The sequence below is a fragment of the Bos indicus x Bos taurus genome, chromosome 21, assembly GCF_003369695.1.
Source record: "Bos indicus x Bos taurus breed Angus x Brahman F1 hybrid chromosome 21, Bos_hybrid_MaternalHap_v2.0, whole genome shotgun sequence".
In the NCBI taxonomy this organism is placed as follows: Eukaryota; Metazoa; Chordata; class Mammalia; order Artiodactyla; family Bovidae; genus Bos; species Bos indicus x Bos taurus.
Genome location: NC_040096.1, coordinates 20,689,817 through 20,703,722, shown reverse-complemented (window position 1 = coordinate 20,703,722; position 13,906 = coordinate 20,689,817). Strand labels below are relative to the sequence as shown.

At 42.0% G+C, this 13,906-nt stretch overlaps 1 protein-coding gene across 1 annotated transcript in view; it reads right to left on the bottom strand.

Annotated features, from left to right (window-relative positions):
* Positions 1-13,906, bottom strand: part of ABHD2 (abhydrolase domain containing 2) — a 114,146-nt gene that overhangs the window by 35,794 nt on the left and 64,446 nt on the right. Inside the window, exons 4-5 of the mRNA XM_027521700.1 lie at positions 7,285-7,460; positions 4,239-4,406 (exon numbers count right to left, since the gene is read on the bottom strand). Coding sequence (XP_027377501.1) covers positions 4,239-4,406; positions 7,285-7,460 — 344 coding nt within the window. The remainder of the gene's footprint in view (positions 1-4,238; positions 4,407-7,284; positions 7,461-13,906) is intronic.

Here is a 13,906-nt window from a genome sequence, read left to right as displayed (position 1 = left end):
ATTTCCTTCTAGAATTCACCAAAATCTACTTTCCCTCTCTGGGAGCAATGCACCTCCCCAACCCAAGTGAAGTTAGGCATGACCATGTGATATTCTTTGGCCAATCAGTTGTGACTTCTATGGGTACCACTCTAGCTGGAAGCTGCTTGGTGAACCTGGGTCATTGAGTGAGGATGGGGATGGGACACAGAACCCCTCAGCCAACCCAGGATGGATTTGTTGTCTGAGGAAGAAATAAATCTTTGTTTTTAAACCACTGAGATTTGGGGATTGTTTCCACAGCATAATCTAGTTCATCTTGACTGGTACAGAAATTCAACACAGAACTTGACAAAATAATTCTAAAGTTCAATGGAAAAAAATAAACAAGCAGGAAAGTCTAAAGTACACACTGAAGAAGTGATGAGTCAGGGTGAATCTTATCAGAAATTAAGTGATATCACAGAGCAACAGTAATTAAAAATGAATAATATTAGGTGTAGAGGGATTTTCCTGGTGGTCCAGTGGTTAAGACTCCCTGCTTATTCGTGTCCAGCTCTATGTGACCGCATGGACTGTAGTCCGCCAGGCTCTGTTCATGGAATTCTTTAGGCAAGAATACTGGAGAAGGGTTTTGCCATTCCCCTCTCTAAGGGATCTTCCCGACCCAGGGATCAAACCTGGATCTCCTCCACCGCAGGCAGATTCTTTACCATCTGAGCCACCAGAGAAAAGCTAAAGTCACATCAATAGCACTTTGTCATTCAGTCGCTAAGTTGTGTCTGATACTTTGCCACCCCATGGAGTGTAGCACACCAGGCCTCCTGTCCTCCACCATCTCCTGGAATGAACAGTGCTTATGGAAGCACTAATACTTTCTCAAGGCTACCAGAGATGTTTTTGTTTGGATTTCAACAAAGCACTGGAGTTCGGGATTTTTGACCTAAGGTCACATTTGTTTGACCTTATTAACTGATGGTTAAACCAATGCATCTGAATAGGCCAAAGATGTACTGATAAACAAGATAAACAAAGATGTACTGATAAACAAGATAAACAAAGATGTACTGATAAACAGCACAGCTAGAAAAATCATCCATATCTTCTAGGTCACCTGTCTTTCTGAAATACTACTAAAATATAATACACTATAGGAATTTACTTCTAAAATTCTGAGGAAGCAAACGGTGACAACAACAAAGGAGGAAACAGTTAAATGTCTATGAAAAATGTGGGGGCTGAGTTGGCCCTACATGGGCTTATCTAATCCCAGGCTCTTCCTTTCTGATGGCCAGCCTAGGTGTGAAATGCTCGTAAAAGCAGCTGTACTACTGTTTCCCCTACAGCTCTTCCCTCTATTTATGAGCTCCAACCATCCTCACCATTTTTTAAAAAAATTTATTTATTTGGCTGTGCCAGGTCTTTAGTCACGGAACGTGGGATCCAGTTCCCTGACCAGGGATTGAACCTGGGCCCCCTGCATTGGAAGCATGGAGTCTGAACCAGTGACCCACCAAGGAAATCCCCCATCCTCACCTTGAGGAGCCACTTCAAATGCTTTTTCTGGGAGAACACTTCCTTCCACGAATGACTCCTTGACTACAGAGAAAGAGGCTGGTTTCCCTGCACTGCGGTGGTGTGCCCACCAGACCTCTCTACTGGTTCACTCATCATACTGTACTGTAATTATTACTGATACTCCCATCTGCCCCTGGAGAACTTATTTATCTTGGCCACACAGAACACTGCTAATCTCTCACTAGCATTAATGGATCTTCAAGTATCTGAGTAAGTCGAACATTTAATAAGCTGTTACTATACGTTAGGCACTCAATTGCCGGCTAAGTCCTTAGTAACCCACATTTAATTGTAAAATTGTAGTCTTCACTTTGCCAATGAAGAACCTGGAACTGAGTTTAAGCAAACTCAAGGACACACAGCCAGCCAGTGGCAGGGCCGGGGTGGCTGCTCTGTGACCACATTCCACAGTGAGCAACTCTTCTCTTCTCCTTTAGCCACTAGACTTCCGGATATGGGTGTGAATGCCCCCTAATCCAATCCCCTGTCCCTATGGCTCAGCACGCTGTGGGGCAGGGGCCTGGACCACACACACCCAGCTCTTCGAGGATTCTGGAGGCTGGGGCGGCCAGATCCAGGCTCTCATCTTGCCTGTTTTACTTACTGGCTCTATCTCTCTGCCTGAATTACCTAGCCTCTCTGTGCTTCAGTCTTTCCATCACAGTTTTACTAACCTCCTCGAGGGCTACTGCTGAGGTGGGAGGGATTCTGTCCATGGGAAATGGATGTTTCCCTGTGTCGGGCACGTGATCAGTGTTTTCGCTAGTATTTCTTGAATTCTTGGCACTTTATGCTTTTAGCACTTCATGCTCCCATCCCAGATCCTGTGGCCAAGCAAGCCACACCTCCCCATTCTCTACTTGTGAAGATGAATTTGTATATCCAAGTACAGGACCTTATTTTTTTTTAAGATTTTTTTTTTATGTGGTCCAGTTTTAAAGTCTTTATTGAATTTGTTATAATATTGTTTCTGTTTTATGTTTTGGCTTTTTGGCTGCAAGGCATGTAGGATCTTGGTTCCGTGACCAGGGACTGAAACTGCACCCCCTGCATTGGAGGGTGAAGTATTAACCGCTGGACCACTAGGGAAGTCCCAGACCTATCATCATTCCCCACTGTTTTCATTTTTATTAGATTCTGTTTCTGTCTTTTGGCCCCATACCTGTCTCCTGCTTACTCACTATTGCCCACGTGCCTGTTGTTCAGTCGCAAAGTCGTGTCCAACGCTGTGACCCCATGAACTACCGCACGCCAGGCTTCCCTGTCCTTCACTATCTCCCGGAGTTTGCTCACGTTCCTTGAGTCAGTGATGCAGCCCTCTCATCCTCTGTCACCCCCTCTTCTGCTCCTGCCCTCAATCTTTCCCAGCATCAGGGTCCCATGTTCCTGTCTTATGTATAAATCTGGGGTTTCACCTATATCTTCAAGCCACTAAACAACCTGCTGTACAGAAGAGAGTCTGTAAAGTGAGTGTCTTTAGGTGGGAGTGCATACCGAGGAGGGGCAGATGGGGAGCCCCCAGCCAGGCACAGAGCAGGCAAACCCGCTCACGCTTCCCTACCTGCCCTTACATGCCACCAAGGGCAGAATAAACCAGAACCACCTTGCTGGAGGACAATCTGACAATATGTATAAACATGCATAAGAAATGCTGACTCCAAAATTCTACTCCTGGAAATTTACTCCCAAGAAGTCATTAAAGAGAAGAAAAAGATTCTATGTAAAAATATTCATAGCTTCGTTATTTAAAACGCTGAAAAACTTTAAACAACCTAAATGATTACAAAGAGGAATGGTTAAATAAACTATAACAGGGTAATCACAGCAAGGTGGCTCTTTAAAAAGATTAAATGACTATGCATCTTTATGTTAGTGAATATAAAATTGTTTAAATTAAGTCACCATAGATATACACCCTATGACTGCACTCAAAAACTGTACACATAGATCGAAGAATGGGAGGATGAAGAAATAGAGTTAGTTATGGTGAGATTATAGATATAATTTTCATTTGTTTCCCATGAAAACACATTATAATTGATTTACTTATGAACACCCCATAGGATGGTACATATATAAAGACACGTATTTTAAGTGTTTATTATTTATGAGTGTTCACAGTTAATCTGAAGGGAGAGTTAAGTAAGATTCAAGAATGAGCAGTCCAGAACACAGAGCCTTACCTAACATAGGACTTCAGTTAAAGGCAAGAAGCATGTATTTAAATATGAGATTTAATTCCTGTCCTCAAGCAGCCTGAAAGCCACTAGGTTGTTAAGGTACCAGATTCCCTTCCCACGGGCATCCACCGGCCTCATCACAATGCTTGCCCGCCAGTCACAGGAGTCTGGAGGAATGAGTGAAGGGCACTAACTTACCAGCAGGGGGCGCTGTGCAAGACCGTCCCCTGTGAGTTTTAGCTCCTGCCCCTGAGATGGGATGAGAGGAAGGTGGTTCCAGCACCTGGTGGTTCCAGGGCCCCACTGAGCTGCTGTTGGGAGGCATAGCTTCTTAAATGCCCTGCTGTTACAATTGTGTGCCTCACCAGCTCTTGCACATGGGCACAAACTCTAAACTCAGAAAAGTAAGGCAGACGCAGATGGAGCAGCACACTTGCAGTGGGAACTGAAAAAAAAAAAAAAGGTCGAGGGGCACTCCGCTTGGCCGTGGCCCCAGCTTACCGTAGGTGAACATGCGTGGCGAGGTCAGTTCAATGTTGGGTAAGGCGCCCAGGTGGTTCAGCACAGCGCACCGATAGCCATTTTTCTGGGCATAGTCGACAAAGGTGCGGATGTACTGCTTCTCGCTGTGATTGGCAATTCCGGGGCAGATGACCATGGTAATGTCATCTGTAGGGTGGAGAAGGAGATTCTGAGATAGCCAATAAATACTGACGTGGTAAATGGACACAATTACACTTCACTGGCTTAGAAAACAGTAGGACAGAATTTAACATTCATCTTTTCACTCTACTTTCAGCCAGAGTAACTTTCCCTTCTAGCTGGAACTGTCTACGTCAGTGCTTCTCAAATTATTTATGGTGAGGGGTCAGTTTTTAAAAAGTTCCAATCCATAAGGGCAGATGCTTTTGAAAAATAAAATACAATAAAAATTAATTACTAGAAAAATAAAATGAAGAAATACAATCTCAATTTTTTAGTACTAGATTCAACAGATATAAAATTCCTCTGTCAAACCACCATACAAATATCTGAGCATCACTCTTAATTTCTATATGAAATTCTGTATGAATGAATCAATGAACAGAAAAATAAAAAACTATGTTTGCACAGACTTCTTTGATCCAACAATTTTATTTTCAGATATGAATTCTAAAAATATATGGTACATACACAAAGCAATACATCTGCAGTAATGGCAAAAATCTGAATATAATATATATGTCCAGAAACAGGGGTCTGGTTAAATAAGTTTTTGCATATCCAAATGAAGAAATATTATGTAGTCCTTAAAAATAATGAGACATTTTTTTATACACGGCTAAAGGCAAGCTCTCCAATAAGTATTAAGTGGAAAAGAGCAAGATGCAAAAAAAGGCTATGCTATGCTATCATTTGGGGGCGGGGGAGGACATCTATATTTATAAATGCATCCACTAGCTCTGGAACCATACACATGAGTCCTAACAGTTGGTACCACTGGGGAGTAAGGGTGGGAGAGAAATTTACACTTTTACTGTATGTCCTTTAGTAACTTTTGAATTTTCTACCATGAGTATGAACTACCTACTTGAAAATATGAATATGCATTTTTCTTTAAAAGAAAAGTGGTATTTAGGTCATTAAATTCAATCATAAATTTTCCTTCTAAAAGTTGAGACAAATAATTTTTAAATTCTTATGCAATAATGTATAAAGAACATTAAAATTTTTAATAAATCTTGAAATTCCAATTTTTGGAATCCTGCCTTAAATTTTATGAATAAGTATGCTTATCAAAGGATTACTTAAGAATAACAAAATTATAAGCAAGCTAAATGTTCAAAAATAGATTGATTAAATTATGTCATGACCACATGGTAGACTATTAAGCAATCATTAAACTTTTGTTATTAAAGACATTTTAGACTTTTAATGATATGGGAATATACTTATAATGTGTAGTAACTGAAAATTTTCAGTTCTATTTTACTGTAATGGTACAAATGGAACAAAATGTTAACAACGGTATGCAGGGTGTACGATTATTGATGATTATTTTCTCTTTTTAAAAAAAGTTTCTATGTTATCTACATTTTTTAAAGTGAGTATTCCTTTTGTTGTCAGAAAAAAATCAAAAAAGGGGGGAAAAAAGGGCTGCTTTCCTTAGAGCATTTCTTGGATGCAAATACTGCTTTCCACAACTACCTTCATCAATTCTTTCTGGCCACAGGGGTGACAGAAATACAGAGACAAGTTGGAAAAAAAGAATAAAAGTTTTGTCTTTTTCAACTTTCTACCTCCGTCCTAAAGAGCAGACTGGTTAAATTAAATTTTGTGCTTCAACAGTAGAAGAAGTCAGAGCATTAGATACAAGGGAAAAAAATATTTAACTGGGTTTGGTAGAGAAGTAAATATTTGAAAGATCGGCTACAAGACCATAAACACACTGTGAACGGCCAACTTATTCATTTATTCATTCTTTCTGTGACTATTTATTGGACTCTGAAGGATTCCAACATTCTAGCAGACAGATAATAAACAGCTACACAAGTAAGTTTAGAGATTGGCAGGTACCATGAAGAACCTGAGCAAGAAGGTGATGGATTTGCTGGGAAGGATCAGAGAGCATCCCTATGAGGAGGTGACATTGGAGCGCAGAGCTAAGTGACAAGGGAGCAGTCACGTGAAAGTCTGGGACAAGCGTTCCTGACAGAGGGAACATAAGCTACGCTGTCACTAGCTACTCGGCAGTTCTAAGTGCTTCAAATAACTGAGAGCTATAATAATATACTTACTGGAATTTACCCCTAAATATTTACTGAGCTCCTATTAAAAAAAAAAAAACAAACGAGGTGCATTTGAATACTATGGAATCAAAATATTGTTCTCTTCTGGTAGAAACAACATTCAGAGGATGCTGCCGTGTAACTCCACTTCCTCAAAAGTCCTCATTGTGAAGCTTTTTAATGCCTGCTTATTGTGCAGCCTGGACGGAACAATGAGAGTTTTATCAGCAATAGAAACTGTGGTTGTTTCTGAGAAATAGGTGTCCCAGACCCCTGAAAATCTAAGCAGAGGGTACCTGAGAGCCTTTGTGAGCTGCTGTTGTCCAACAAAGAAGACTAGCCACACTGCATCTATAAGCTTCGGCTCCCTCACCAGTAAAGCAGGGAGAATAAGGCACCGACTCTTCAGGGTGGTTGTGAAGATTAAATGAGATGAGAGTATATGTGAAACACTTAGACTAGGCCAGCTTCTGTTGCCATTATCACCAGAGATCTGATCCTGGGCTCCAAGTTCTTATACAAACCTTTCTATTTCACAAGAGGACTTATCAACTGTATTCGACAATGCTCTCTGCAGAGCCCTACAAGTCACTCGGCCCGCTCATGCTGGACCCAGTCCTTGCAGGTGGTAGCTAAGTGACGAACCTCGGCTGATGTCCTCTGGGCCCCCTGGATGCGATGGTGACAGTCAGTGGCTTGAGCATTTACACCAAGCTCCCTCAGGGATTAATGCTCCCTCCCTGAGGGCTGGCCCAATCCCACAACCTGAACTAGCTCACCTCCCACACAGTGCTCAGCCAAGGGCTCGAAGAGGTCAAAGGTCGAAGTGGCTCCATCAGACATGGTGATGAACTTCCGGTGCCCATACGGGTGTGGCGACCTCACCCTTCCCATCTTCCCATACAAGGCCGTTTGGATGTGTCCACTTTTCCCCCAGATCAAGGGTGGGATGTATCTAGAAAGGAGGAGAGGAGAGGTCAATTTTCCCACACTCTTGGAATAACACTCTGAAAAACTCTTGGAACAAAAGCTTTTCAACCTTCCCCCCCCCCCCCCCCCCCTGGTAAATTCTGTCCACTAAGCACAAATAGGATATTTTTTTCAACCTTACATCCAGGCCATGATTTACTTCTTTTCCCACTGATGCATCAGATTAGCTTTAGAAATCAACCAGGACATGCTTATATAGACAGGATTTCAAATTGAAGGTGTTAATTAATTCAACATGGGTTATTTCCATAATGTAGAACAGAAAGAAAGCAACTAGTACATTTTGAACACATGTTACTTGACAGGGTTAGCCTCATTATCAACTGAGCTAATGTATATAAAATAGCTGGCAGGCGCCTACGCACACTAAATGCTCACTTCTTTGCCTTCCCCTAATAAGGCAGCCACAGCTGCAGGGGTGACCCCATGAACACAAACCTGCTGCCTTTGTTAAACTGGCAAGGGCTGCAAAGCCCCTGAGAGTCTGTCGAGTGCCTTGTGCGTGTCTGTGTGTGTTGCGGGGGCAGCATTGTATGCTCCGGAGAATGTGCCGGAAGGGCAGAGCAATGTAAATATTTGTTGGATTAATGAAGGATAAAGTCTTGTTAGCACAAGCAAGGCACGACACCACCCTAACAACTGTCCTTCGTGAAAACACAGAGTGACTCGGGTCGTCAGAGGGAAGTGCAAAAACCACAAACTAGTTAATTACTGGGAAAAACAAGGTCCTCCAAGTGACAATTAAGAAATGATTACTGTTCACAATCACAGTTCGCAAGACGATCCCATCTCCTGAAATTGCTATCTGTTTCTCTTCTTCAGCTTTGAGCCCCAGCTTGATGGTCAAGCAGGATTTGGTACTGACGTCAATCCATCTCCGTAGCGTATCACAGTGGTGAGCATTTTGTTAAGAATTTACCTTAATGTTTGTTTGCCAATTCGAAACCATCTTTTTTATCAGACCAGATGATCTAGATCCTCTCCTTAAACCAGATTTACTCTTTTTTTGTTTCCTGGTAATTCATTAACTGTTAATTAATTCATCACAAGGTTTAAGAGAAGGGAAGTTATCACCTTAAGCAAGCCAGTTCCCAGACATGCTTCTTCTGTGGGGGCAGGGAGGACAAGGAAGAGTATTTTAAGACCTAAGGACAAGAAATCACTTGCCAATGTCACACCACAGGTGCAAATCTCAGTGCAGAGGGCATGGCCTTTGGAAAGCAGGCAGAAGCATTTATAAGAGATGAGTGGATTATGATAGCAACAGAAAGCAAGCCTATAAAAATAATGTCAATTGGACAGGTGAATACTATACAAGATTTAGATAAGAGAATTTATGAAGGGTTTCAGACTACTTAGGGGCTTCCCAGGTGACTTGGTGGTAAAGCATCCACCTGCAATGCAGGAGACCTGGGGTCAATCCCTGGGTTGGGAAGATCCCCTGAAGTAGGAAATGGCAACCCAATCCAGTATTCTTGCCTGGGAGATCCCGTGGACAGAGGAGACTGGCAGGCTACAGTTCATGGGGGTTGCTAAATAGTCAGACATGACTAAGCAACTAAACAATAAAAACCCTGTTGAAAAATGATGAGGATGACCGTCAGACTACTAAATTGGACGATAAATTGTGCATCGGGGTAGGGGAGTGGTCCAAGAAACTAAACTTTCAATCGCTCCTGGAGGAAAAGTTGAGAGAAAATTTTGTTTATAATGTAAATTAAAAATGGAAATGTTCTGAGGTTAAAAATGTCAGAAGGATGGGTTAAATTTCATCTACTTATTTTCTGATCTTGTTTGGAATACAAAATCTTCTGATTTTGTTTGGAATACAATATAATCTTAGAGAAGATGACAAAAGAATAAAATTTCCATTTGGCTAGTCACAGATTTCCTGTATAATCATGACACATGTGATGACCCTGAGGCCATGCTCCAGATTCAAGGTCCTGTCAGCACCTCTGAATCTTGGCATCTGCCTCCCTCCAGTGGCCTCTTAGCCTCTAGTCTTGTTCCCGCCGACTCTGGCATCCCCCGACCAGTGGAGGGATAACTAACACATAACCCTGGCCACAGTCCTCCATTGTTTGAGTCCCTGTAGCTTGGCTTGGGAGGCCCACCACACTCTGGTGCCTGCCTTTTCTCCCTAAGCTCCAAAAAACCTGAACCACCAGCCCAGCTCCACCCAGGAGCTATTTTTATCCCAAATACCTTTGCTCAGCCTGTTTCTTCTACCTGGAATACTCTCTCCTTCTCTCTTTTAAATAATTACTCATTTAAATAATTATATGCATTTATTTTTGGCTGCGCTGGGTCTCAGTTGCCCCAAGCAGGCTCTTTGTCGCGGCGTTTGGGCTTCTCTTTAGTTGCCGTTTTTGTAGTAGTTGTGGCACGCGGGCTTAGCAGCCCTTTGGCGTGTGGCATCTTAGTTCCCTGGCCAGGGATTGAACCCACGTCTCCTGCACTGGAAGTCCCTCCTTCTCTCTTTTTACATCCAATTTTTTCTCCTGCCCAGCTACTACCTGTCTCTCAAAAGTCACTTCCAATCAGATTGTTTGGGGAGCTGCCTCTTCTCTGTGGCCCCTGGCAAAGCACCCCACGACATAACTCCATTCCGGCACTCCTGAGGCTTCATTAAAATACACTCTTTTCAAGAACACTCCTCCCTGCCACCTGCAGGAGCCAGGCTCCTTCTCTCTTGTGTCTGTCCTCATGGCACTACACACACACTAAACATGTAGGGAGGACTTGAGGATGAAGAGTACAGACCCACTGGTGTGAAAAGTGAAAGTCACTCAGTCGTGTCCGACTCTTTGCAACCCCATGGACTATACAGTCCATGGAATTCTCTAGGCCAGAATACTGCAGTGAGTAGCCTTTCCCTTCTCCAGGGGAATCTTCCCAACCCAGGAATCAAACCGGGGTCTCCTGCACTGCAGGTGGATTCTTTACCAGCTGAGCCACAAGGGAAGCCCTCTGAAAAGACAAAGATATGATTAAAATATCATAAGCATCATAATAACGTGAACTTGGCTGTGGCATGACTGGTTTGGCTGCTGATCTCTTTCGAGGCTACTTAGCACTGTTCTCAGACTGGGTTGGGATGAAATTCTCAAGCCGTGTGTGCGTATGTGCATGCGTGTGTGTGTATGAGAATAAACGACTGCCTCAGGGTCATCTGGAACCTTCAGTTAAAGTCAATTGTGCACAGAAGAGGTTTCATAATCTATCATTTTATGACACTACCACCTACTGATAAAACACTGTCTTTAATTAACTTCACGGTAACACAACACGAGAGCTTACAAAATTGAGTTTCTGCATAGCATTTACTGTAGTGGAGCTTTACTGTGTGTTTCTGTTTGTTTATATAACCAATCCACAGATCATAAGAAAAACATTAAGAAATGAAAAACTAGAATAGGTGCCTAGTTACATGGTTTAGCTCAGCGAAGAAATCTGGACCGAAACAACGGAACATTTGAAATGTGTATGAATATGGAAACATTTAAGAAATGCTGCTGAAATAATACATGGAGGAATATGTTTTACTCTAACTACCTATGGAATAGTTTATCTGAAAATACGGGTGCCAATAATTTTACCTATTCCTGTCCCCGAAAGCCACTCTTCCCATTAGGAGCTAGAAACATCTGCACACCCTGTGAGTCCAGGCAGGCCTGTGATTTGTTTGGACTGGTATGATGTGATGGGAAGCTGCCCAGATCTGGGCCTGACCCTTCAGGAATCTGGCAGCTTCTTCTTGTACCTCCTTGGAAGCCTGGTGCTATGCAGTAAAGAGGGGCTTCCCTGGTGGCTCAGACAGTAAAGAATTCACCTGCAATGCAGGAGACACAGGTTCTATCCCTGGGTCAGGAGGATCCCTGGGAGAAGGGAATGGCAACCCACTCCAGCATTCTTGCTTGGAGAATTTCATGGACAGAGGAGCCTGGCAGGCTACAGTCCACGGGGTCACAAAGAGTCAGATGTAACTAAGCGACTAAGCACAGCATACACAATATAGAAGCCGGGCCTTGACTACACAGTGATGTGGGGAAATACGGAGGGGGCCGAGAGGATGAGAAGTAAAACCTAGAGCTTGGGACTTCCCTGGTGGTCCAGTGGCTAAGAATCAACATTCCAATGCAGTGGCCTTGGGTTCGATCCTCGGTTGGGCAACAGAGATACCACGAGCCACAGGGCAACTAAGCCTGAGAGCCACAACTAGGATCCATGGAAGCCATAAATAAATAAATATTAAAAAAACACACACACAAGAGCTATGTGCATTTTAAATGTTATTGTATCACCAAACTGCCTCCCTCAAAAGAGGGACAAATTTACATTCCCACCAATTATGTATGAAAGTACCTGTCTTCTTCACTCTCATCAAGAATTGGTGTTATCAGTCTTTCCCATTTTGGCTACTTTGATAGGCAAAAAATGGATATTTCACTTCAATTTGTGTTTCCTAAAGGTATGGCCAAAAGTTTCTTATTTGAATTTGCATTTTCTTGATTCATATGCTTATTAGCAATTTGTATTTCTTTTCTGTGAACTGTCTATTTATATCCTTCATCCATTTTCTATTATACTTTTCTTTTTTCCTTTTTATCATCCCTACATTAAGTAATTATATATATTATATTTTGCAAAGGTTTTCTCCCAGTCTATCCCATTTATGTGTGTGTGTGTGTGTGTGAATTAACTTCACAAGCATGTGCTGAGCACCTAGTGCAGTCATCATGAGATGACTCTCACAGCCGTGGTTTGGGATGAGCAGAGGCAGAAAGGAGAGCGGCAAGGCCTGAGACCCACCATCCCCACCCACCGCCCCGCCCTTTATGGAGGGGCTGGGGGAGGAGAGCTAGTGTGGAAGTGGGAAAGGCCTAGTCTGGGATCTTAACACCTGAAAACATCTCCTTTTTTCTTTTAACTACCATGTACTGTATTGCATACTTTAATTTTGTCTTTCACTTTATATAAATTTTATGTGTTGTGGTTAAATCTGTTAATTTTCTCTGTTAAAACCTTTGTGCTTTGCATTTTGTTTAGAAGGAAACTATTCCAACACCCAATTTAAGTATATTCCCAACACTTCTTTCTGTTAGTCCTATAGTTTTTAAAAATGTATTACTCTTTTAAATCTACTTATTTTTGAAAATGATGTGAAGATTTCACTCATTTTTTTTCCTGACAGTTAGCTAATTGTCCTTACACTATAAATGGCCCATCCTTTCCCTACTGTTTTGACTGTCATTTTAAATATACATCAAGTTCTCAATGAAATATTTGGAATTCTTTCTGCATTTTCTATTCTGGTTCATCGATTTCTTTGTCTATTCTTGTGCCAATATGGTATCCCTTTAATTAACATAGCTTTATGGAGTATTTTGAGATTTGATAGTACAGGCCTACCTCACTCAACATTTTCTTGGCAGACTTTTGGCATTTTAGTTTCCAGATGAACTATAGTATTAGCTTGTTCTATGAAAAATTTAGGATTTTTAAATTGCAAACACACCAAACACATACTACTTTGGGAAGAATTGACATCTTTACAATTTGACTTGTCCCATTGAAAAACATGGTGTAGCTCTCCACTATTCAAGTATTTATGTCTTATAGTAAAACTTTATAGCTTGCTTCATGTTTCAATACTGAATTTTCACTACACTAATTTGCATTCATGTCTACATTTTTAAAAGTTACTCTCAAGAGTTAGCATCTGGGCATGTTTTACTCCTGACTCCCAGGAAGCAGAAGTGATGTCTTCTACTTCTTTACTTATCTAGATGGTATTTTGTCCAATGTCGTGCTGTGGTCAGTGGTTAATGAATCCTGTTACTAAGAAAGAAGTTGGAAGACCACAATAAAATCTAGAGGCCAGGATGTCTTTATCTTCTGAACATGCTTATAATCAACATCGGGCTATACTAACAGAATTGCCCAAAGGAAAAGACCTCAAGGGAAAATTTAGACCTCCCTCCCACCCACATCCCTCCTGACAGGCGCACACACACACACACACACACACACACCACCTTTGGGCAGATGGAGTTCACATGAGCAAGGACAGATGGTTGCTGGGCTGTTTATAAGACAGTTGGAAAAAAAGGTGACTAATGCTCATCTTTGCCCTAAATCTGTGGGTGACCGATTCTTCCCTATGGGACTTGGGTCCCTTGGATGTATTAATAGATCAAACCACTTTATAGCTATAGGACCTAGACTTAGTTATTATTCCCTTTGATTCTCTCCAGCACCTCTCTACCAAGTTGGCTCCAGGCTTGGCACACAATAGGTGTTCAGGATATGTTGTCTGAGATTAATTCCCCCACCATGACTCCCAGAAAGTCTTTCCCAGTGAAACAAATGCCCATTAGCAGCTACCTCTTGGCGTTTTATGTTTGT